The 24,789-nt window shown below is 40.5% G+C and overlaps 1 protein-coding gene across 1 annotated transcript in view; it reads right to left on the bottom strand.

Moving 5' to 3' along the window:
- LOC107689017 (brain-specific angiogenesis inhibitor 1-associated protein 2-like) overlaps positions 1-24,789 on the bottom strand; it is a 34,364-nt gene that overhangs the window by 5,866 nt on the left and 3,709 nt on the right. The window contains exons 2-10 of the mRNA XM_016486888.1: positions 18,823-19,137; positions 14,989-15,070; positions 13,996-14,071; positions 13,725-13,811; positions 12,156-12,217; positions 6,269-6,340; positions 5,951-6,088; positions 2,768-2,920; positions 738-921 (exon numbers count right to left, since the gene is read on the bottom strand). Of these exons, the coding sequence (XP_016342374.1) occupies positions 738-921; positions 2,768-2,920; positions 5,951-6,088; positions 6,269-6,340; positions 12,156-12,217; positions 13,725-13,811; positions 13,996-14,071; positions 14,989-15,036 (820 nt within the window). The 5' untranslated portion in view covers positions 15,037-15,070; positions 18,823-19,137. The remainder of the gene's footprint in view (positions 1-737; positions 922-2,767; positions 2,921-5,950; positions 6,089-6,268; positions 6,341-12,155; positions 12,218-13,724; positions 13,812-13,995; positions 14,072-14,988; positions 15,071-18,822; positions 19,138-24,789) is intronic.

Raw genomic sequence — 24,789 nt, 5'->3', positions numbered from 1 at the left:
TATTTCATTTATAAGATATGTCTTAATAGCAACACTGTAAATGAAGATTAAATTATTTCACTATAGGTTTTAATGAATAGCAGAGATGTCTGAAATGTACATTTAACTCATGAAATTACTGAATAATAACCCAATGAATTAATAAGTATTAAATTAACACTAAGTAATAACACTACAGCATGCCACTTGTCCTTCTGGGTCTAATTTGAGCTTTTTACTTCAAAATGTAAACAATATTTTTACTCCACAAATCTAAAAACACTGATGTATATTTTACATAAAGAACAAAAATCCTATTATAAAACGGAGAGTTCTGGTCCTTGATTCTGATTGGCTGAGCCGCGTTCCAAGCTGTTGTAAATTACTCTATAAAGTAACATACACCTTTGTTTACGTTTGTCTGTTGCTCGGCAACCACTTTGTTGCAACCACAACTGATTCTGAGGAGCTACATTGTTTTTATTAATATCATTACACTTTATTTGCTCTGTTTTATTTTGTGAAACCTTACTACGTATATGGAATAACCGTTTTATAAAAGCAATTAGCCCCCGTGAAGCTGTGGTTTACAGTGAATTTATAACAGCTAAGGGGCGTTTTAAAACGCCCCTTAGCTGTTATAAATTCACTGTAAACCATGGCTTCACAGGGCTTATTGCTTTATTTTATGACTATTATGTTCACCATTATGTATTTTTTTCATTGTTACAATATGAAAATCTGAATATGTATGTCGCTCACTTGTTCTGCGGGCTGAGTGATTCCCAGTTTAGCGTTGCGCAGGACCTCGGCGAGTCCTGCTCCTCCAGAGCTCTGGGGGGCAGTGTGACGGAGCAGGCTCAGCGCTCGCTCCGGGAGCTTGGTTGGCTGCGCACATGACTGTTGCCACGATGACAGCTTCTGAGACAATAGCTCTCTCACCTACCAAACAAAATCAGTTCTTTAGACTGTTGCGTTGCTATCTACAGAAGTGCTCAGCTTAGAGCCTCTTCATCTCAGCAGTCGTTCAGATTTTTTTCTTCATGCTGATGTTTGTCATTTCTATGGAAGCCCATTTCCGCCACTGAATAAAAACTAAAAACAGTAATTGTGACTTTTAATCTCACAATTGTTTTTTAAAGAAAAAAAAAAATTTTTTTTCTCAGAATTGCGTGATACGAACTCGCAATTCTGACTTTTTGCGTGTTATAAAGTCAGAATTGCGAGATATAAACTGGCAATTGCGAGAAAAAAAGTCAGAATTGTGAGTTTATATCTCACAATTCTGTGAAAAAAAGTCAAAATTGTAAGATAAAAAGTCGCAATAACCTTTTTTATTTTTTATTCAGTGGCGGAAATGGGCTTCCATACATTTCTTCACCAATCTAATTTCAAACACAGTTGTTGGCTCAGGCTCACTAGAAAAACATGCCTGTAGCGACATTTCTGCGAGTTTGTATCACGCAATTCTGAGAAAAAAAGTCCGAATTGTGAGATAAAAAGTCGCAATAACCTTTTTTATTTTTTATTCAGTGGCGGAAATGGGCTTCCATACATTTCTTCACCAATCTAATTTCAAACACAGTTGTTGGCTCAGGCTCACTAGAAAAACATGCCTGTAGCGACATTTCTGCAAAATGACATTACGCTGATTCTTGACAGAGAAGTGGCACTAAAAGCTTGTTCAGTTTTATCCGAAACAGTTGAATCTGGAAACATTTTATGAGACCTACTCCCATGATGCTTTGCACGAATTATGGGAGTAACTTAAAGTCTACATTAACACATCACTTTCAACATACCATTAATAACCAAAAAATCTAGATTTTTTTCTGCAGCAATAGTTTTGACTTTTAGTTTAATATCACTGTAACAATACATGCTTGTTAACTCTTTCCTCGCCATTTTCCAGCTTTCTGTGTTTTTACTGTTATACAGTAGGAGGCGCTATTACACATCTTCTGATCTTCTAAACACAGTGAAGAAGAAGCAGAAACCAGCGAACGCATATGCCAGGGGTCTGGGGGGCCGAGTCATTTCCGTCATTTTGACAGACACAAGCCTTTGTGAATTTTTTGAATTCTTAGGGAATTCAAGTGAATCATTATATGGGATATATCATAAATTAAATCGGGGGAGCAGACCACAAATGCACAGTATATGTTGTCTCTTTTCATATTGTTACAGCGAAATACAAAGGAAAAATGAAAATAATCAGGAGGAAAAGATGCTGAGAAGAGCTCTTGCCACAGATATTCTTGAAATATCACGTCACATTAAAATGCCAATGTTATTCATTGATATACATTACACGTTATCAAACTGACGGATAATGATTATTTGTAGCACAGCTACAATTTGAAGTGATTTGTTTCAGTCTTTTTGAAACCGGAAGAGCCTCCCATAATTTAGAAGACAGTAGACTCATTAGGAAAAAGGTGGATAATGTTAACGCAAATGTGAGATAAAGATCCATCTGCTGAAGAATGTCTTTTTATCTTGCTTCTACAAGTATTTGAGCTTTTATAGTGACTTGTGTTTCATGGGACTCGTACCTGAGCGCTTCACAATACAAATGTAAAGCTGTACCGGGTGCGCTACCGAGCAAGTTTACCACATCAGAAAAAACACCCATATGGAGAGTTCGTTTCAGCTGGAAACTGCAGTGAATAGTACATATAGGTACTTTTTTGAGTTTTGCTAGAATGTAGGTAGAGGCACATTTTTCCAGTGAGGCTGTTGTGTTTGCTATGTGTTAGCTGGTTGAAGCTCGGATCTGTAGTGTTACCTTGCAGTGGTAGTTGGTGAGGATCTTGGTGACTGAACACTGACGGTCCACCAGAAAGCAATAGCGTCGCCTTTCTTCTGTCAGAGCGGAGCGGTAACCAACGGCAACCAGAGAGTCCAGCTCGCCCTGCCGGCGACTCATCAGCTCCACATACTGTTACAGTGAGAGAATTTACATAAAATCAGCTTTAAATAGAATCTGAAAAATGTACAGCAAGACTGGAATGTAAAACAACCAACTAAAGTTCTGACTTCTTAAAGCAGGGGCTCCCAAACTTTTTTGTCAGCCGAACCCCTTGGGCATAAAATATTTACTTGAAGTCCCCCTTAGATTTTGAGTTAATATTTCAATAATTTAACAACACATTTGCATGTTCATGGTTCTCTTATGTCGGTTAATCGTGATATGACATAAAGGTAAATAAATAATATTTAAACTTTTTTAAATAAGTGTTTTATTTTGAGCTGGACTTTAAAATAGACTCAAACCTCTTATTAGTTGTATTAACATTAATAATAATAATAATAATAATAATAATGTTTAATAAAAAGAAAAATAAACAATAATCTAATTATTATTATTATTTGTTAATAATTATCATTATTGTTTTCACTAATTCTAAAAATTAAAATAAATATATTACAGTTGTAAATTACAATTGTACTGTAACATAAAAAACAAATTAGTGATAATTATAAAAAATAATAACTATTTTAATTTACAATACTAATATTTGTCAAATTTTTCGTTTTTACTTCCAAACGTTCAAATCCACGTGCTTTTAACATTTTAAATTCTCAAGCTTTTATTTTGGCGGAATAAGGCTGAAATGCTGTAAACTCCTGTCCACAAAAATGTTGGGAAATTTGTAAACGTGTAACTAAAGTAAACCTAGTGCACATTGTGTTCCCAAATGCGCATTAAACTCGCAGTACATGTAGAGATAACGGTGGCTGCATTGACTCTGAACCGAGAAGCTCAGAGATACTGAAAACAGTGAATGACGAGCTGCTCGCGTGTAAATGAACACAGTGCTGCGCTTCACTCTCAAACACACAGCACATCAGACTACACAGTTCTTTAATGAAATCACACCTTTTGATTTGATAATTGCACTAATATATATTGCAATTATCGTGTAGCCCCATTTATTTATTTTAATGTTACATTCAATATAATTAATAATTAAGGCTTGCTCACACCGGGACGAATATCGCGCGCGATAATCGCCGACGTTTAACGCCTCGTGACTAAACAAAGGGCGCCAATGTGAGTGTGCACACCGACGCGCAAAACGCGAAGCGTAAAAGCGTAATTTTTAAAAAACGCCTCGGGCTTGTTTTTTTGGTTTGACGCGCCGCGTTAAAAACTGGCCGACCAATGAGATTGGCGCTTTTGTTCACGTGCCTGGAGCTGCTGAAGTTACAGTAAAACACGACTAGGTGGCGCTCAAGCACAAAACGGTCTTGCCGAGCACACACTGATGTCTAACGACGAAGAGGAAGTAAATAGACCAAGAAGATGCATCGAGGCAAGATGAATGTAGAGCTGCTGGTCTCATTGGTGTCTGAACACAAAGGGCTTTATGACAAACGCGACAGCGACTACAAAAATCTCGATAAAAGGAAGTTGATATGGAGAGGAATTGCAGATCAAATAAGATTCAATGTGTACCGGGGTATTTCTGTTTTTCATTAAGTGCCATCTAATGTCAGGGAGTGAATTTGCACGTTCACTCGGCTCATCGCCAGCGAAAATCGCTTGGGTATGAACACAAAAGACGCGTCGAAAAACGTCAGCGATAAGCGCGCGCGATAATCGTCCTGGTGTGTACGAGGCTTTAGCTTTTCAACTCATTTGGGAAAACCTGCCTTAAAGGACCAGTTCACCATTATGATGGTCCACATGTTCCTTTTACTGATCTTTTCATTTAAAATCTCTGTATTTTCCTTTCTTAACATCTTTCAGACTGTATTCCTGTTTTACTTCATCATTTTCCCTTCTCTTGTTTTTTCTCTACCTCAGTGTTACTTTTTTTCTGGCCCCGAATCAGCTGTTCCGGATATCTGCTTAATCTCAAACTAAACGACTTGTTCTTTCTCTTTCTGACCAGAAAACACGTTTAGACTAATGCTTGCGATAGCGTAGCTCACGTCTACATAAACAGAGATAGATTCGCTCCTGAACAAACACGTGCAGGAGGACACACATGCTCAAAACAAACACTTCACAAAACAAACAAACTCTTCAACTCACAAATCAGCTTTAATATGTAGGACACTGGGTCGCACAGACGGCCTTCACTCCGCTCAATCAGCCATTATGAGTCATACAAACTACAAATGACTGGCAGTACATGACATTCTACAGTAATGAACACAGCAGTCAAAGAACTGGCAAGCTACACAATTACTCAGTTCTTCAGCAGGCGCTTTAATCCAAAGTGACTTACTGTTCATTTACTGCCGCGCCAGTCAGCATAAAAGTTTACAGAATACACAAGCATCACATTTCTAAGAACATTTCTTGGTGCATGTCTTTAAACTTGATTTTAACCCTCTAAAGTCTGACATATGAAATAATAGTCTGAATGAAATTAAAGGATTTATTGAACTTTTTGAACAAATCATTTTTGACACATCAGGCTCAAACTGAGCAAAAATATGCAATTTGATGCAGATACTGGCTGATAAAATGGCTGATAGCTTATAATGTAAATCAATTGAGACTTAAATAAAATGATATAAATATCAGTCGTCGCTCTATATCTCCAATAATGTGTCTTAGTAAGATTGAAATGATCCAAACATATAATGCAATGCAATCCAGTGATGATTGAGAGATGAAGAAATAAACGCTCCTCAAAAGATCCTGAGGATCAGATTTGAGACTCTAAAACATGATTGATGGAGAATCAAGTAAAGCTGAGCTGCTTCAGTCCAGTAATATTTCATCTGGAAATATTACTGCAGTTATTCTGACGTTTACTTGATAAAAATCAGTAAAGATATGACAGCAGAAAGACACGTGAAGCTCCAGCTAAAGCTGGACGTTTTGTACGATTACAATTTACTAAAAAACTATCATTCAGACGACAGAAGGCATGGAGTAGATTGTGTGTGAAACAGGTTTAACAGCAAAGTTTGATCATGTTGATAATTTAGAGGCCTTAGAAACATGTACCTGCATCTCTCTGTCTCCATATTTGTTGGGATGGCGACTAGCTTGGCTCTTCCTCCGCAGCTTCTTCAGCTGTGATTGGCAGCGCTCAATGGACTCCACCTTTGACTTCCTCTCACTCTGGTACTTCTTCAGCGTCGCCTGGACAAAGGTTTTCATACAGTATATCAAGTTCTGGTAAGTTTCAGAGAGTTCAGGAGGAGTAATTTACTGATTAATTTACTCAAAGGGTTTACAAGACAAACTCTGGGTTTACTTGTTTGAGCTCCCCTGTTAAGTGAATTCAGTAGGTAGTTTAGTTAAACAGTAGTGTGCACTCACAGTCAGATATTTGATGTCTAGCTCCAGTTTCTGCTCGAGTTGAGACAGCAGCTCTGAATGAAACAGCTTCAGCTGCAGACGACAGAAAACACAGCATTCAATCAAACACGGGGGGTGTGGAAACACACGGGTCTTGAGGGTAAATTAGTTTTTACAATCTCTAGGACCCATTTCTTAATAATTAGGTCACTTTTTCAAAACTCTTCATACACTAAAGCACAAGAGCATCTATGTGGGCAAAACTGTGGATCATTTATCAATGCTTTGGCACAAAATACACTCAATTAAAACATCTTTCAAATGAAATGAATTCTTGTCTCACTCAGACACACACACACACACACCAAAACTCAACTAGCCACTATGCACATTTACATACTTTTCAAAACTATTAAACTTAAGTTCAAAACCTAATATAATACAAAACTGAATAAGACAGTGAATTGATACAATTCTACAGTAATACAACGTTGAAATTTATTCTAAATCTAAAAACTGAAATACTATCAAAACAGCTAGATGTAGCTAAACATCTGCACAGGCGTTAGTCTTTCAACTTCATTACCATCTATACAAAAGGGAAAACATAGGAATAATTTTGTACTGTAATGTAAACATGGACCAAGTAACATTTACAGCAGTGACATTTTACAGAAGAAAACATTGTGTAATGCTACCTGTTGTTAGCGTTTTTTTTAGGTCGGTGTTTTATGAGCGACAGTGTGTTTTTTGGGTGAAATCCTTTACTAGTGTTATGGAAGAATGATTTTAAACATGTATGGAGTGTTATGGCAGTTTTAGTGCATCTTGGATGTGGAATTTACTGCTATACCAAGCTGAAAGTTGGTTAGGAGAGCTGTGTGAAGAGTTTTGAAAAAGTGACATAAGTATTGATAAATGTGCCCTAGAGATAGGAAAAAAAACAACAACTGAAGGTTCAGTTTATGCCTTAAATTAAGTATAATCAAACTGGCTGTACAAGTCATTTCAACTCTCAAATATAAAATCTTGTGTAGTTGAATCTTGTATAACAAAACTTAAAAATAATTCAGACAGGTCAAATTATTTTGATGAGTTAAAGTAATGGACAAGCATATGTTTATTGATCATATAATTTTTTACAGTGTACCCATTGTTTTATTGTTTTAAAATGTGTTTGTTGGTTGACAACCTTTGCTATTAAATGAGTTGATCTGAGACACATATGAAGTGTTTTGGTAGTTTTACCGCATTTGAAATGCAAAATGGACTACTCTGCCAAGCTGTTAGAGGGCCCCCTCTTGATGGAGGCCAATGCAAGCAGGAGCAAAGTTTTCACTGACAGAAACTTTAGCTCGACTGTCTGCAAAGGCTCAAATGGGCCCTGCTGTAGTGCTCTGAGCACTAGAGTCAGGTCCCAAGAGGGTATAGAGGGGGGCCGTGGAGGATTTAGCCTTCTCGCCCCCCTAAGGAACCTGATGATCAGGTCATGCTTCTCTAGCGACTTCCCATCTACGGGGTCGTGGTTAGCAGCAATCGCAGCGACATAGACTTTAAGGGTGGAGGGAGACAGCCTTCGCTCCAACCCTTGCTGCAAGAAGAAAAGCACGACTCTGACTGGGCATCTTCGGAGGTCTTCTCGGTGCCGGGTAGGATTCAACCTCCTGGCCGCTCTAAGGAACCTGATGATGAGGTCATGCTTACCTACGGACTTCCCATTCACCGGGTCATGGTACGCAGCAATAGCAGCAACCTGGACTTTGAGGGTGGAGGGATACAGCCTTCGCTCCAGCCCTTGCTGCAGAAAGGAAAGCACGATCGCAATCGGGCATCTCTGGGGGTCTTCTCGGCGAGAAGAGCACCACTCGATGAACAGGTTCCACTTCAAGGCGTAAGCGTGTCTCATAGACGGTGCTCTGGCCGAAGTGATGGTGTCAACTACCCCTTGGGGTAGGTCACCTAGAACCTCCGTGTGCCGTCCAGGGACCAGACTTGAAGTTTCCAGAGGTCTGGACACGGGTGCCACAGGGTGCCCCGTCTCTCTCGATGAACAGGTTCCACTTCAAGGCGTAAGCGTGTCTCGTAGACGGTGCTCTGGCCGAAGTGATGGTGTCAACTACCCCTTGGGGTAGGTCACCTAGAACGTCCGTGTCCCGTCCAGGGACCAGACTTGAAGTTTCCAGAGGTCTGGACACGGGTGCCACAGGGTGCCCCGTCTCTGAGTCAGTAGATCCTTCCTCAGAGGAATCGGCCAAGGAGGGGCTGTCACGAGGAGTATCAGTTCCGGGAACTAGGTCCGGGTGGGCCAATAGGGCGCCACTAAAAGACCTGTGCACTGCCAGCAACTCGAGGCAATTGATGTGCCAGTGCAGTTGGGGGCCCGTCCAAACCCCTGACACTACAAGCCCGTGGAACGTGGCCCCCCAGCCGGTCGTGTGAACCACAGCATGCCTGGAGACCTGTTCTAGGGGCACTCCTGCCCGGAGAAACGCCAGGTCTGACCACGGGGTGAAGGTTTGGCGGCAGGCCGATATGACTTGGACCCGGTGAGTGCCGCGTTGTCACGCCCACCTCGGGACTCGGCCTTGGAGCCAGTGCTGAAGCGGTCTCATATGGAGCAGCCCCAGCGGCGTGACTGCCGCCGTAGCTGCCATGAGACGGATCAAGGCAAGGTGCACTGCCAGCAACTCGAGGCAGTTGATGTGCCATTGCAGTTGGGGCCCCGTCCAAACCCCTGACACTGCAAGCCCGTTGTACGTGGCCCCCCAGCCGGTGGTTGAGGCATCCGTGTGAACCACAGCATGCCTGGAGACCTGTTCTAGGGGCACTCCTGCCCGGAGAAACGCCAGGTCTGACCACGGGGTGAAGTTTTGGCGGCAGGCCGGTGTGACTTGGACCTGGTGAGTGCCGCGTTGCCACGCCCACCTCGGGACTCAGCCATGGAGCTAGTGCTGAAGCGGTCTCATATGTAGCAGGCCCAGCGGCAGGACCTTGTACTGATATGCCCGTCCTTCTAATGCAAACTGCAGGAATGGCCTGAGGCGCGGAAAGATCAACACATGGAAGTACGCGTCCTTCGGGTCGATCGCTGCCAACCGATCTTGGGGACGGGTGCACCTGAAGATGCGCTTCTGCATGAGCATCTTGAACGGGAGCTTGTGAAGGGCCCGGTTCAAGATGCGCAGATCCAAAGACCGGCTCTATCGCATCCTTCGCCAGTAGGACTGTGATCTCTGCACGCAAGACAGGGGCATCTGCTGCCTTCACCGAAGTAACGTGGACGCCCCTGAACGTGGGAGGGCGCAGGGCGAACTGAATCGCATAGCCGAGTCTGATGGTCTGACGGAGCCAACGAGACGGGCTGGGAAGCGCTAGCCATGCTCCCAGAAACCGTACAAGTGGCACTAACAGAACCACCGACGTACCCGCGGTGGGGCAGCGAGGGGGAACGCAGGGACCCGGCCCGGGCATCTCGTTGCCAGTCCGAAGCGGGGTCAGCGTGTGTGAAACACTCACCTGCGTTCGGGCAGAGGGTGCGTGAGTAGTACGTTTGACCGCACTCTCGAACCTTCGGGCAGAGGGTGTGTGAGTAGTACGTTTGACCGCACTCTCGAACCGCCCACAGCTGCTCACTGGCGAGAGAGGAGGGTGAGTGTGATCCGAGACTGGCCCGTCCACAGCTCCCTGTCCCCTCTGGGGACCCAGAGATAGAGGAAATTGCTCTTTTGTTGAGTTTTTGGGAACCACTGTGTTGTTGAAGTCAGTGGCGGGGAAAAAAGAAACAAAAGATTCTCTGCCCGGCCCTCCTCCGGGGGAGGGAGTGGTGCGTGCACCCTCTCCCGAAGAGCAGCTCCCTCCATCTCTGGGTCGCCCGTCTCAGGGCCTCTTGCTCTTCTGCTTGCCACCAGGTTTGGCGGGGGCATGGACGGGCGGGGTGGCTGCCCTACGACCGGCTCCATGGTGCTGCTTTGCTGGAGGCTGCTGCATTTGCTTCGCCAGGTTTGGCGGGGGCCTGGACGGGCGGGGCAGCTGCCCTGCGACAGGCTCCACGGCGCTGCTTTGCTGGAGGCTGCTGCGTAAGCTGCGCGGGAGCGGGGGTGGTGGCAGGGGGCCGCCCTCGGCGACGAGCAAGCTGAGGCACTGCCGCCGGCGGCCGGGTGGAGGCAGCAGCTGCACGCCGGGGCAGGATGTGCCTGATGGCCTCAGTCTGCTTCTGGGCAACGGAGAACTGCTGGGCGAAGTTCTCTACTGCGTCACCGAACAGGCTGGTCTGGGACACGGGTGCGTTCAAGAATCGTGTCTTGTCCCGCATGTTGGCCAGACACAGCCAGAGATGGCGCTCCTGGACCACCATAGTGGACATTGCACGGCCCAGAGACCGCGCAGTGACCTTCGTCGCTCGTAGCGCGAGGTCAGTAGCGGTACGGAGTTCTTTGAGAACTTCTGGGTCGTGACCACCCTCGTGCAGGTCCTTCAGTGCCTTGGCCTGATGAACCTGCAACAACGCCATGGTGGGTAGGGCAGAGGCAGCTTCTCCGCAGGCCGCATAAGCACTGCCGGTCAGGGCCGACGAGTACCTACAGGCCCGGGAGGGCAGCGACGGCTTGCCCCGCCAGGTGGCAGCGGTATTTGGACACAATTGCATCGCAACCAACCGCTCCACCGGTGGGGACCTCCGTATACCCCCGCGCTGCCCCGCCATCAAGGGTGGTGAGGGAGGACGAACCACTGGGGCGGTTTCTGGCAGTGAAAGGTGCCGTCCACGACCCAGTGAGCTCATCATGCACCTCCGGGAAGAAAGGTCCTGAGAACCTGAGAAAGAGTGGGGCCCTGAGAACTAGTGCGAGTCACTCCAAGAAACCAATCGTCCAGCCTCGAGGGTTCGGGACGCGGTGGAGGTTTCCACTCGAGCCCGACGCTCTCGGCGGCCCGGGAAAGCATAGCCATCATTTCCGGATCCGAATCCGGCACCGGCCTCCGGATCATCCTCTCCAGAAAAGTCTGGCTCACCCTCCGATGTAGCAATCGACATCTGATCGTCGGGGGGAGCGCCGAAAGATACAAGTGGTACCCCCCGGGAGGGTCCAGCCTGTTCTCTCGGCGGCTCCACTGGCTGCGAAGTGCCGGCGAAAGGAGGAGCCCTCGGAGGTTGGTTCCTTGGAGGGGAATTCCTCACCGTCACCATAAGACCAGTACGGCTGCCGCCAGGGGGAACCCTAGATCTGGGCAGCGGCACAGGCAGGAAACGAAGTCTGGTCCGCAACTCCGAGACGGTCATTTTCCCGTAATGGGAGCATGACTCGTACACAAAGCCACCTCAGCGTGCTTAATGTCCAGACACGAGAGGCAGCGATCGTGACCATCACACGGCGCCAGGTAACGACCGCATCCAGAAACGAATTTAAAAGAATTTAAAAAGACGTTCCACCCGTGAATGCTCTTTTAGAACTGCTCTTTTAGTGTGCTGAAGCGCACAGGGGAGATGGCCGCCTGCAACACAAACAGGGGGTAGTGCAGCCTGTTGTGTGCAACCCACTCGACACGGGAAGAACCATCACCGCTGAAGCGCCGTACCACCAGCACGAGAGCTTCCTAAGAGCGTGCTTGTACTCGAACTTGTAGTTTCACTGAAGCAGAAGATCAGGAGCAGAACGATGAGACCGCTCGGCTCCGAAGCGAAAAGCTGAATATGCGCTGCATCTGCTGCCTACTTATACTCACGCTGTGATCAGCAGCAGCTGGATGCAATAATTGCATGCCAATGTGCATTGGCTCGTTTAGTTTACACTCGAAGTGGATTGGTCGCTCTAAGCGAGATCCCAATTCGTCGGTCATCCAACGTAACGTCGAGAGTGACTGACTGAAAGGGAACCACGGCTTCACGGGGCTTATTGCTTTATTTACTCACCACATCCTCTAGTTGGACCTGGATCTGCCGATGAACCTCTGCCATCTGGAACAGCGTGTCACCTGAATCAATATGAATTATGAGAAGATGTCAAAAGACATTGCACACAATCAGAAAAACTCAAAGCATGAGAGCCATCACAATTTACAGACGTACTATCAAACACGACCCGATAATGCCATCTCACTCATATAAACCTGACTACATCAAGCTCACACTAGGGTCATTTTAAAGTTCGATCTATAATGTAACAACTGCATGTTCATTTTCTAAAATGCATGAACTTGTCTAAACTGTAGTCTGTGGTGTATGTGCAATTATTTGTCTGAACACAATTGAAAAGAGCGATTTCTTCCTTCAGATGATGTGATATGCGTGGCATTGTCTGTCCATTCTTGCGTTTCATTGAGGGTGAATTTGTGGTGTTTTGTTGTGGGTTCCAGTGGGCCGAGCCGTGGATGTTGGCCTTCTTTATCCCCTACTGAGCAACAGTGTGTGTGCGGCTTGGCATCTCTCCCTTCCTCTCGTCCACCCCCGCTGTTTTCAGCAGCACAATGAGATCATGTGGTGTTGTTAATCTTTCAACAAAGGCCTCTCTCTCTTTTGCCCCTCTCTCGCTTTCTCTTACTTTCTTCATCTCCATTTTATCGTACAGGCTTTGCCTCTTCATTCTCTTCTGCTGTAGTCACTTGGTTTCACGCTTTCATTTCCTGCAAACGCTGATGTACTATGAACTTGAACAATGTAGTTATATTTACAAACATTTTCACATTCAGTTCTCACCACTAACTTTACTCTGCCGGACGTGTCGCTTCAGAAACAGATTTGAATAGCCCTAATTAACTAAAACTAAAATTATACACACAACAATATTACTAAAATTAAAATGAGAATGGGAAATCTAAAAATAAAAATGTTCAATGGTACTAAAATAACACTGGGTCTAAATTATGGGAACACTCTCTCTCTCTCTCTCTATATATATATATACTGTATATATATACAGTATATATATATTTTTTTTTAAGTCAACATTAAGGCACTTATTGATGATGTAGTGTAGTTTGCAGAAAAACACACTTTGTAATTATAAAATTAGATTTGGATCACATAATAATATTAGAACATAATTAGCATGTTGCAACATTGGCGCTTTTATCAGAACAACAGTTCTGTCTAATAGCACCTTGTTTCTGTCCTAAACACATCCTCCAATCATCACAACCTTCAAATAAATCCCTCATAACCGTCACTTTTAGTGCATTAACTGCTCTCCCTGTTACTTATCTCTCTCAGAAACACATAAAAAAAGAGTTTAGTTCTAACATAAACTCTCTTGTTTTATGCCAGTTCATTTGAAATAATTAAGTGGAATTACATGATAACATCAGTACTTTAACTGCAAATGTGCTGTAAGTATACTGTACTTGCAATGACTTCACTTTGGCGCAGTAACTAGGTTGTGAACCTGACTACACAATCAGTTTGAGAGATTATTTAACTTTGAGGACATTTATTTACTCAGATCTTTCTGGTTTATTCACTGTGTTTGGTTCTGAAGTGTCTTACCTAGTTCCTTTGAGCCCTGGCTGTCACTGGCCAGCTCTCCTAGTTTGACCAGAGTGTCAAAATAACCCTTCGCTGCTACTGTGACGCCTGTAGAGACAGAGAAAGACAGAGAGAGACAGAGAGAGAGAGAGAGAGACATAGAGAGAGAGTGCATACATGATTGTTGTTTGGCAGGCAAAGTGCTGATGAACATACATCAAAGTTCACACTGATTATCGGTGGACTTTTGCCCATTACAGAGAAAATTAACTATTAAATAATGATGTCTGACCCGTCAGAGCCTTTTCATAGTGTTTGCCCATGGTGACAAAATTCTTCAGACTGGGGTTGAACTGGTCCAGAATGCCCTGAACACAGAATCAGCAACACATTCAATACATGAGGTGGAATAATGGAAAATGCTCTGTGTCAGTGATGCTCTTTTTTTTATTCTTATTCAAAATACTGTTAAAAATACAATTCATAATGACTGAAATATACCTTTAAAATTCATTTGTATATTCAGTATATATATATGTTTTGCCGTAATTTTTTATTTTTCCTAAAAAAAAATTTTTTTTTTATACTTATAACAAATATATATAATTATCGCTCTCACTCACTACATATAGACACACATATGTGACCCTGGAGCACAAACTAGTCTTAAGTCGCTGGGGTATATTTGTAGCAATAGCCAACAATACATTGTATGGGTCAAAATTATAGATTTTTCTTTTATGCCAAAAATCATTAGGATATTAAGTAAAGATCATGTTCCATGAAGATATTTTGTAAATATATTAAAACTTAATTTTTGATTAGTACTATGCATTGCTAAGAACTTAATTTGGACAGCTTTAAAGGAGATTTTCTCAATATTTTGATTTTTTTGCTCCCTCAGATTCCAGATTTTCAAATAGTTGTATCTCAGCCAAATATAGTCCTATCCTAACAAACCATACATCAATGGAAAGCTTATTTATTCAACTTTCAGATGATGTATAACTCTCAATTTAAAAAAATTGACACTTAAGACTGGTTTTGTGCTCCAGGGTCACATATAGTAATTAAAAAAGAAAACGTTTTTTTCTTTGCTTGACAAAATGTTTTGTTACGTGGTTTTTGTTTGTCAATTATTTGTTGTTGGTATATGCATGTTTTTTTTTTTTTTACACAAAATGTGAGAATAAAAACAAACATGAAGAAAAGATTACATTTCTAAGATGTCTCCTTTCATCATCCTGGATTGTCTGTTTATTGTTCCCTTTCACTGAACACATACCTTGTAGACATTCTCTGTCATTTTGTTGACCTCATCTGACCGTGACATTGTGCTTCTCTCTCCAGATCAGTTCACCTCACTTCTAGACGTCACGAAGTCACAGCACACGCGGATACACGGAGAGAAAGAGAGCAAGAACGTGAGACATAGAGGATGAATCCGGCTCATTCAGTGACTGCATTAGCTAGAGACCTTCTGCCTTAAAGAAGAGTGTTAGTAACCAACAACACTCTTCACGGCAGCCATTGACTTCCATGGTATTTTTTTTTCTCCATACTATGGAAGTCAGTGGCTACTGTCAAACATTTGGTTTCCAACATTCTTCAAAATATCTTCTTTTGTGCTCAACAGAAGAAAGAAACTCCTACAGGTTCATAACAACTTGATGGTGAGTAAATGATCACAGAATTGTAATTTTTGGGTGAACTAACCCTTTATGAAATTGTAACTAGAATGTTTAGATGTTTCGATCACATCAGTTTACCTGCTCTTATTCTAAAACACTGAAACTAACGGAAGTTGTGACAACATCCCCACTGGTCTGAGGAATGCTTTCCTCTAGATGTTATAACATTGCTGAAGGGATTTGCTTCTATTCAAGCATTAGAGAGGTCAGGCACTGTGTGATTGAGGCCAGACTCGCAGCCGTCGGCACAGTTTATCTCAAAAGTCTGGACTCATCAAGATCCTGCACATGCCACTTCTGTGTGTCTTGACAAACCATTTTTGTATGGATGTTCATAAGGATATTGTCATTCAAAAACAGGAAACCGGTGTCACAATGCCACAAAATAATGGTCTAAAATGTCACTGCATGCTATAGTGTCAGTATTTTCCTTCGGCCCGAACCATGGAAAACCCATGACAGCTCCAGATATTTAAACCAAACGCGATCAACAGAAAGTGATCTTTCCTGGAATTAGGAACGAATTCATTTTTTTTTCTGCAGGAATTTGACTTGTTTTGTTGGACATGTGAAATCCTATATAATTTTAAACAAAAATTAGGCATGCAGCATTGCTTTTATCAAGTCAACTTGAATTTATTTGTACAGTGCTTTTCACAACACACAGTGTTTTAAAACAGATTTACTGAAAATCACTATGTTAAAGGGTTAGTTCACCCAAAAATGAAAATCAGGCTGATTCGTCTGAAAGAAGAAAGGCATATACACCTAGGATGCTTCGGGGGTGAGTAAAACGCAGCCTAATTTTCATTTTTGGGTGAACTAACCCTTTAATGTTTAAAATATCTTAATTTCTGCTTTCGTTGTAGTTGGATTCATCAGATTAGAGCTGGACAATAATATAGTTTACATTTTGTGATGATACAAGCAATAAAGCAGTTGAGATTTGCTATATATGTTGCTTTACGTGTGTGTTTAAAATTGGACATAATTATATATCCAACTTTATATAAAGAGCTGGGCAATGATGTAGTAACGTTTTGCAATGAAATGTATGCAGTAGTATATAATTAATACATTTGACATGAGTGGTAAAGGATGTACTATATATCTGACTTTTATTATATCACTTCACTTCAAGCATTCATGGCACACATTAAAACATTATTTATTAATCTAATTCATTCTGCTAGCATATCTAATATCTGATATAATTGAACATGCCACAAAAATGTCTTGCAATCAATATGTAGTCAGGTTGATTCAATCATAAAATTTCTACTCGAATAATACCAATTTAGTTATTTGACAAAACGTTTCACATACACTTTATGAATTTCAAAATAAGGACCAGCCTTGTTAGTGACCCTCGAGAGATTTCATAGTCTGAGTCTGGCCAAAGCCATCCTAATACACTGTTATTGAATGTCTTAAGTTCATGAAATTGATTCTGACATGTCACAGTGCCCTGGAGGAGAGCAGTTCTTCCCAAGCGCAAGCGCAAGAGTCAAGCCGCTGAACAAACACTGCGCTCACACAGTTTCCCTTCTGGAAAGATCGTGAATCAGAGATTCCAGTCAGGATTACCCATCACATAAAGCTTCAGCTCTGAAGGCCAGTGTTTACAGCAGGTCAGCGCTCTCATGTGTGTTATTAGAGGAAGATTAGGAGGAAGAATTTGACCTAAATGAAGAGAATGAGTGAGACCCCCCGAAAAATAACATTCTCATCACACGACACTTCATTTCACGTCTTCTCTTCCCTTGATTCACACTGAGAGCAGATGACTGACTAATAGTTCACCAACTATTGTGATTCACCCTCAATTCATGACATGTAAGTATGCTTAGTGTCATTAAAGACTCTACGAAAAGGGGCGGAGCTACATAAGGACTAATGTTTTTGAGCTAAAGTTTTGAGAACATTATTAAAGACCAGATGACTTTAAACAAATGTTCAATTAATGTTACTGTGAGAACATTTGTTCATATCTTGGGGAGAACCTTGCCAAAACATTAGACAAGGTTCTGAGAACGTTGTCTGTTAGCTAGAATAGAAGTGCCCTTTCCATTGATGTATGGTTTGTTAGGATCGGACAATATTTGGCTGAGATACAACTATTAGAAAATCTGGAGTCTGAGGGTGCAAAAAAATCTAAATATTGAGAAAATCACCTTAAAAGTTGTCCAAATGAAGTTCTTAGCAATGCATATTACTAATCAAAAATTAAGTTTTGATATATTTACAGTAGGAAATTTACAAAATATCTTCATGGAACATGATCTTTACTTAATATCCTAATGATTTTTGGCATAAAAGAAAAATTGATAATTTTGACCCATACAATGTATTTTTGGCTACTGCTACAAATATACCCCAGCGACTTAAGACTGCTTTTGTGCTCCAGGGTCACATTTATCCCTAAATTCCGCATATTAGTAGTACCTTAGAGTAGTAATATGTACTACCATGCACCTGTCAGGGGTAAATAATGCACAAAGTTGTCCCTTTAAGGGTTCTGCCCCACTGACAAGGGCACATCCCTGTTTGCAAATAGTCAGCCTTTAATTCACATCACAGCCATTAACCATGATTTGATATTTCTAATAGAAACAAGTGGTATTGGGGAGCGGGACATTCCTATTCTAGAGTGCAACTGATTGGACAAAAATGTGTCAGCAGCTCTGAGTGCAACACGAGTCATCTGAATATATGTCTATTTCATGGAAGAGAAGACTGTACATTTTAAGTGAGTGCATCTGCTAAAAGTTACATGTCTGCAGCTTTTCAGAGTCCAATTAAAAGTAGATGACCTCAAAGCAAAACCACATGATAAGATTTAGGAATATTAATCTTTAGGACTAACTCCACACAGACACAGAATGTAGTCCTACTTACTGCATGAAAGGTTATAGATATAATTGTGTCACTGCATATTTTGTTGCCACGTTCCATAATCAAATAAATAAATATTTCTATAAACTGTGACTGTATACAAATTTGTGCCTCTAATTTTTTTCCCAGCTGACACCTGTTCCCTGTTAGAGCTGGTGATTAAAGTGATGCTATTGCAATGATACAGAGATGAAATATGAAGTAAAGGTGGCGATATGATTCTGCTGATGTAACAGTGAAAGGCTGGAAAACACGTGATAAGATGATATGAATATGACATTTCAATAGATGTTCTCTTAATTTTAGCTGCTTCATAATGCAATAATTCACAATCAGCAAAACAAAGTTTAGTAAGCAATGCAACTTTATCAGCCGGTGGATTTACAATGCCAATCACGTCCATCATAGTAACCGCATTTTCATATTTCTTTCAAATGGCACTTGTTGCACTCGTTGTAGCAGATTGTTAGTTTGATTGTATTATGAAGTAAATGAACTCCAGTGGTTTGTGTTATGTGGAGGTTTTCTCATACCTTTTCAGTGTTCATGGTTTCCTCAACGCTTTGTCTGTGTTTTTTCTTCTTTTCCTTCAGACCTTCCCTTCTTCAGTGGTGGGGGTAGTCGGTTTGTTTGACCCAGTAAATCGCTCGTCCACCCCTCACCCCTCGCCCTGTGTCTCCCAAAGCCCTGACTGAATCCAGGTCAGAACACACTCACTGCTCGCTGCTCCTCAAACTCCTCAAACTTTACTCTTCATTCCGCTCCAAATGTCCATTTGCCGTCGCGATGTAGAGCTCGAGCGGCTCGGTCTCTGTCTCTGTCCCGGACAATGTCTCCTTACTCTCTGTCTGATAAATACCAGGTACACACACACACACACACACACACACACACACACACACACACACACACACACACACCAACACTTCACTTTTAATTCCATGAATACAATCTCAGAAGTGGCATGTGCAAACAAATGTTGCTAGACCCTTTTCTCACGTTCCTTTTGCCTGGACAGTATTTTTGTTGGTTTTGACATTGATTATAACCAAAAAAAAAAAAAAAAAAGGTTCTTCTGTGTCATCACTGTGAATTGGAACCTTTATTTTTAAGAGGGAAAAATACACACAAAAAATATTGTAAAGAAGCTTCATTTTGCATTTACAGTTTTTTCTCAATCGATCTGACATTTTTCTCCAAAGTAATGTAATTGCTTTCAAAACAATGTACACAGCCATCTAAACACGTGCTTATCTTAACCAAACTGTTCAACTTTACTGCAAAATGAAACACTGCATTTTTTTTCTTGTAAAGCATTTATTTAAAGTAAATATTAACATCAAGTGTTTTCTATTGATTATAAAACATATCCAGCTATAGATGCACAAATATACTAATGAAAATACATGTTTGTTGTAAAGTTCTTCAACAGGGATATATAGTGCTATGCTTTACTATGATTTGTTCTGTTGTTGTGTAAATCTAAACGAAATACAACATAAAACAAAGGCAACCCGACCCATCAGCCATGTGAAAAACGAATTGCACTTTAAATTTAAAATCTGGTTGTGCCTCCTTTAGCAGCAAGAACTTCTATTGTATACTTGTACTGTTTTATCAATAAATATTTTTCTCTTAAGGACTAGAATCAAAATGTATCTCTAAATCCTTGTTTCAAGCCCTACAAGAATTGTACATTCAATTTTGTTTACCAATTTTTCAGCGTTTTGGATTTTTGGAAAAAGCTTTTTTTCCCCCCTCTTGGTCCGATTCACATGACACTTGGCATGCATCATCCCAAAACACTCATGATTGAAAGTTTTCTAAATAATTTTGGTTTATCAAAGTTATAAGCCAATTAAATGGCCTGACATTGCCCATTCTGACTATTGGACCTATTTATTGTGTAAATTGTGCTTTACCTACTATAGGTCATGGACTTCATAGGGGACATACGTCAAAAACATGTTACAAATTATTCAGCAGCTGTTGTGAACAACTAATTTTTGTGGAATTGACTATGTTCTCTATGCACAAGATACATGAGGCTGTACTACATTTAGTGAGAATCTTTGTACAAAACGGCTTATGCCACTTTAAGAACCCTACTTTTCAAACTCATCCTCTGGTTTGCAGGACATTTGATTTGCACCATTTTGACTTGAGTTGAATTTAATTGTTTAGCTGATATGGGCTGATGTATTTTGGGGTTTGGCTCATTATGACTAATTGGCCTATTTCTTGAAAACACAATATACAAACCTCACAAAACTTGGTATACATGAAATTTTTTTTAAAAACACAAAATGTCAATGAATTTCTGATGCTGGGGGTTTCTGCAGTTTCTAAATGATAAGTCATTTATGTCAATGTGAGTGACAGAAAAAAGGCTGTAATACTTGTCCACTAGAGGGTGACTAACCACAGGATAACAAATATATATATATATAAATGTTATTGAATTGAATACATATTTGTCTGAAAATAACAACATTAACTGAATATACTGCTTACTAATTAAAATGAGTAGACAATATAATTTTATCTTAGTGCTTTGACAATGATGATCGCTGTGTGCGGTTATATTTTTATTTATTTATTTATTTGCTTGTACTTTTTATTGAGCTGTTATCATTATAAGTAGTATTTAAAATGAGTATTGAAAGTATTTTAAAGTAACTGAGTAATTTAAAAGTATTTTAAAATAAGAAAAATTGAGTCTTGATGTTCAGAGTGAGCTCTGCTGCCTTCTTGCGTTTGGATCCAAAACTTCAGCCTTAATATTTTTTTGTGTGATTAGCCTGAAAAGTAGTAAGCTGACATAACAGAAACGTCAATGTTTTATATGCTGTGATGCAAAAAAAAAGAAAGAAAGAAAAAATTGTTAAAGTAATCAGATGACATGCGTTTATGATCAAAGCACTCTGACAATAGAAATAAACTTCAAGTGCTGGAGAAATGTTTTCTTTCTTTCTTTTTTAAATATATTTATTATCTTTTAATAAACCCCACATACGCACGACCGGAAGCAGAAGAAGCGCTCGACTGTGGCATAATAAAAGCTCCGCTGCTTTACCCCACACACGCACGACCGGAAGCAGCGGAAGCGCTCGACTGTGGCATAATAAAAGCTCCGCTGCTTTACCCCACACACGCACGACCGGAAGCAGCGGAAGCGCTCGACTGTGGCATAATAAAAGCTCCGCTGCTTTACCCCACACACGCACGACCGGAAGCAGCGGAAGCGCTCGACTGTGGCATAATAAAAGCTCCGCTGCTTTACCCCACACACGCACGACCGTAAGCAGCGGAATTAACATGATTTCTGCCCGAGTCCCGTCGGATTGCATCGGCTGTGGGGATGAAGACTACAACTCCCATGATTCCACACTCAGTCACAGCGTCATCAAACTACGCCTTTGTCTCTTTGTTTGTTTTGAATACGCGCCCTCTAGTGGCGAAAATTACATATTGTGCCTTTAATTAACATTGAGCACAGTGTCATCATGGACACATTGAGCTGCAGTATATCTATGCACATTTATTAGAAGTATTTGGATTCTGATTGCAGCTATAGGACATACATGGTTTCTGAAATATATCTAAAAATTCACAAATACACCAAAAATGATTAACTTTTGTTGAAATATCATAAAAGCATTATTTCTAAATAATCACTCTAATCATCTCTGTTCCGTGTTGTGACTCTCTACATCTACATGGAAACAACAGTAAATTAGCACGGTAAGTTCAGGAGCCTGAATTTTTATTACAATAAAATCAACATGTGTTTCATTTGAATACATCGTAAAATCCCTGCATTTCTGATACTGGTCTTTCATGTTTGTTCTTTTCCATGCTTGACTCTCTTCATCTACATGCCACTGTTTGAGCGCACCGATGAAATCAATGGAACCAATGAAAAAATGTGAAAGAAAAGTCATGTGGTAGTCATATAAAAGGTAAATGCTGCTGTTTACTTCAACACAAGCTGTAAACTCAATATCTAAAAATTCACAAATACACCAAAAATGATTAACTTTTGTTGAAATAGCATATAAGCATTATTTCCAAATACACTGGTTGTCTCTGTTCAATGTTGTGACTCTCTGCATCTACATGGAGACAAAGGTAAATTAACACAGTAAGTAACCCAAATGTTTATTACAATAAAATTAAAAATGTGTTTAATTTGAATACATCAGAAAATCCCTGCATTTCTGATACTGGACGTTTATAATTTTTGTTCTTCATCTACATGCCACTGTTTGAGCGCACCAATGGAACCAATGGAAAATGTGGTAAGAAGAGTTAAATTAACATGGTAACCCAACTCTTTATCCCAAAACTTAAATAGCATGCGCTATTCAACAATACTGACTTCAGTCTTGTCTATACAACACAAATATTATGCCATTTAGTGGTACAGCTTTGCAAGTACACCTTTTAAATGTAATTTATTCATTTACGTATTCAATAATTTGTTCATTTTATGACATAATATAGATTTTAAAATCACTCGTCGGGAATGTGGCCCTCATGAGTTTCACAGTCTCAGTGTGTTTTTTCCACCGGTCCGTCTGTCAGTATTTGTGTATTCCAATGTAAGCCTGTTGTGCGTGTTAACCGGGCCTAGTAACCGGATGCCTCTCTCTCTGTCTCCTCTAGTATCAGATGGAAGTGAGGACAACATCTTTCTCAGAACTCAGCAGACAGCAAACTGAGCTCCTGGATGTCTGCGCTGCTGTCGCTCTAGTTGGCGTCCTGCCTAAGATTAAAGTTTTTCCAAAACACCCATTAAACTCATTCAGTCTCAACATCCTGAAAAAGACTGATTTAAATGTACAGTAGAATTATAGGAGGGAACGGGGTTAGTTGTCACGTGGGAAAGTTGTCAGATCCAGGACGATGTATTTCAGTAACTAAAGGTCCAGTTACAAAAATGCTTGTTTTCTCTATAAGTGTTCTTAAAATAATAATAATTCAGATGTTTTATAAAGAATACAGCAATAGCATTAATATTATTACAATTTAGAATAACCATTTTCTGTTGTAATATATTTACAAATATTATTTATTCCTGTAAGCCATTACTCCAGTCTTCAGTGTCACATGATCTTCAGAAATCATTCTAATATGCTGATTTGCTGCTTCAAGAAACATTTCTGATTATTATCAGTGATGAAAACAGTTGTGCTGCACAATATTTTTTGTGGAAACTGTGATACACTACCATTCCAAAATGTGGGGCAAGTAAGATATACAAAAAATAAAGTTTTTAGAAGAATCTTCTAAACCGTCTGTTACATTGTTTGACCAGGAGGGTAATTAATGAGTCGCTAGTGTGAGCCAAAGTCTGTCCTGATCACCTTTCTCCCAGTCTTTCTGTGCTTTGTGTATGTGCATATTCCCTCTGACCTCAGTCAGCGTCCATCTGTCTTGGTGGCCACTGCGCTGGATTCTGCTCAGACTGTAATTAGGCCGGTTATCTTGTTAAGACCCGTGACAGCATGTGGCACAACATGTCCTCCAGAGAGGAGGAAAGACTCCAGGAACACAGTCTGAGGAGCTTCATGAGCAGCAGATACAGCATGTGCAGCATGCAAACGAACAGTTGTGAAACTGACGATGACTAAGAAATGCTTGGTCACTAATCAAATGTATCAAATTTGTGACTCTTTGTACAAATCAGAAGAAACTCTTTGGATCGGATCATCATCTCAAATCATGCAAAAGAACATTATCATCAGGTTTTGTTCATGGTGCTTCAGTGCTGTAGACATTACAATTATTCATGTTCAATTTGTATTTTACATTTACAATTATGCATTTAGCAGATGCTTTTATCCAAAGCGGCATGCAAAGAGGAACAAAAGCAATTTGTCACAGATCATATTACACTCTAACAAATGCTGGGTTAAATATAACCCAGCGCTGGGTTAAAAAGGGACAAACCCAGCTATTGGGCTGTTTTGACCCAGCGATTGGGTTATATTTAACCAAGCATTTTTTAGAGTGTATAGTTGACTAAAACTAAAACCATAAAAAATTTACTCAAAACAAAATAAACTCAAAAAAAGAATATATATATATAGACATATTTTAAAAAATATTAAACTTTAACTAAAATTAACATGAAAAGAGAACATATAAAAATAAAAATTAATTTAAAATGTCAATAAAAACTTTAGAAAATACAGTTATATAATGGTGAAGGATCTACAAATAATTACAATGAAACAGCAAGTAATACATTGAATTAAACATGCAATTTTTAAGTAGAAAAAGATATCTTGTAAAATATGCTATTAATTATATAAATAATTTTTACAGTGCATCTAAATGATCAAAGAGCCAACAACATTCATAATATACAATGCCAGGTTTATTAGACAAATAGATTAGGAATTAAACTGTTCACTCAAATTCTCATGCTAATAATGTAATATATATATATATTAAGATTAAATTATAAAAATGCGAAACAGAAGCATTTTCAC

Source organism: Sinocyclocheilus anshuiensis, unplaced genomic scaffold, assembly GCF_001515605.1.
Source record: "Sinocyclocheilus anshuiensis isolate Anshui unplaced genomic scaffold, SAMN03320099.WGS_v1.1 scaffold181, whole genome shotgun sequence".
Lineage (NCBI taxonomy): Eukaryota > Metazoa > Chordata > Actinopteri > Cypriniformes > Cyprinidae > Sinocyclocheilus > Sinocyclocheilus anshuiensis.
Note: the sequence above shows the minus strand (reverse complement) of the source record. Positions and strands in the feature narration are given on the sequence as shown.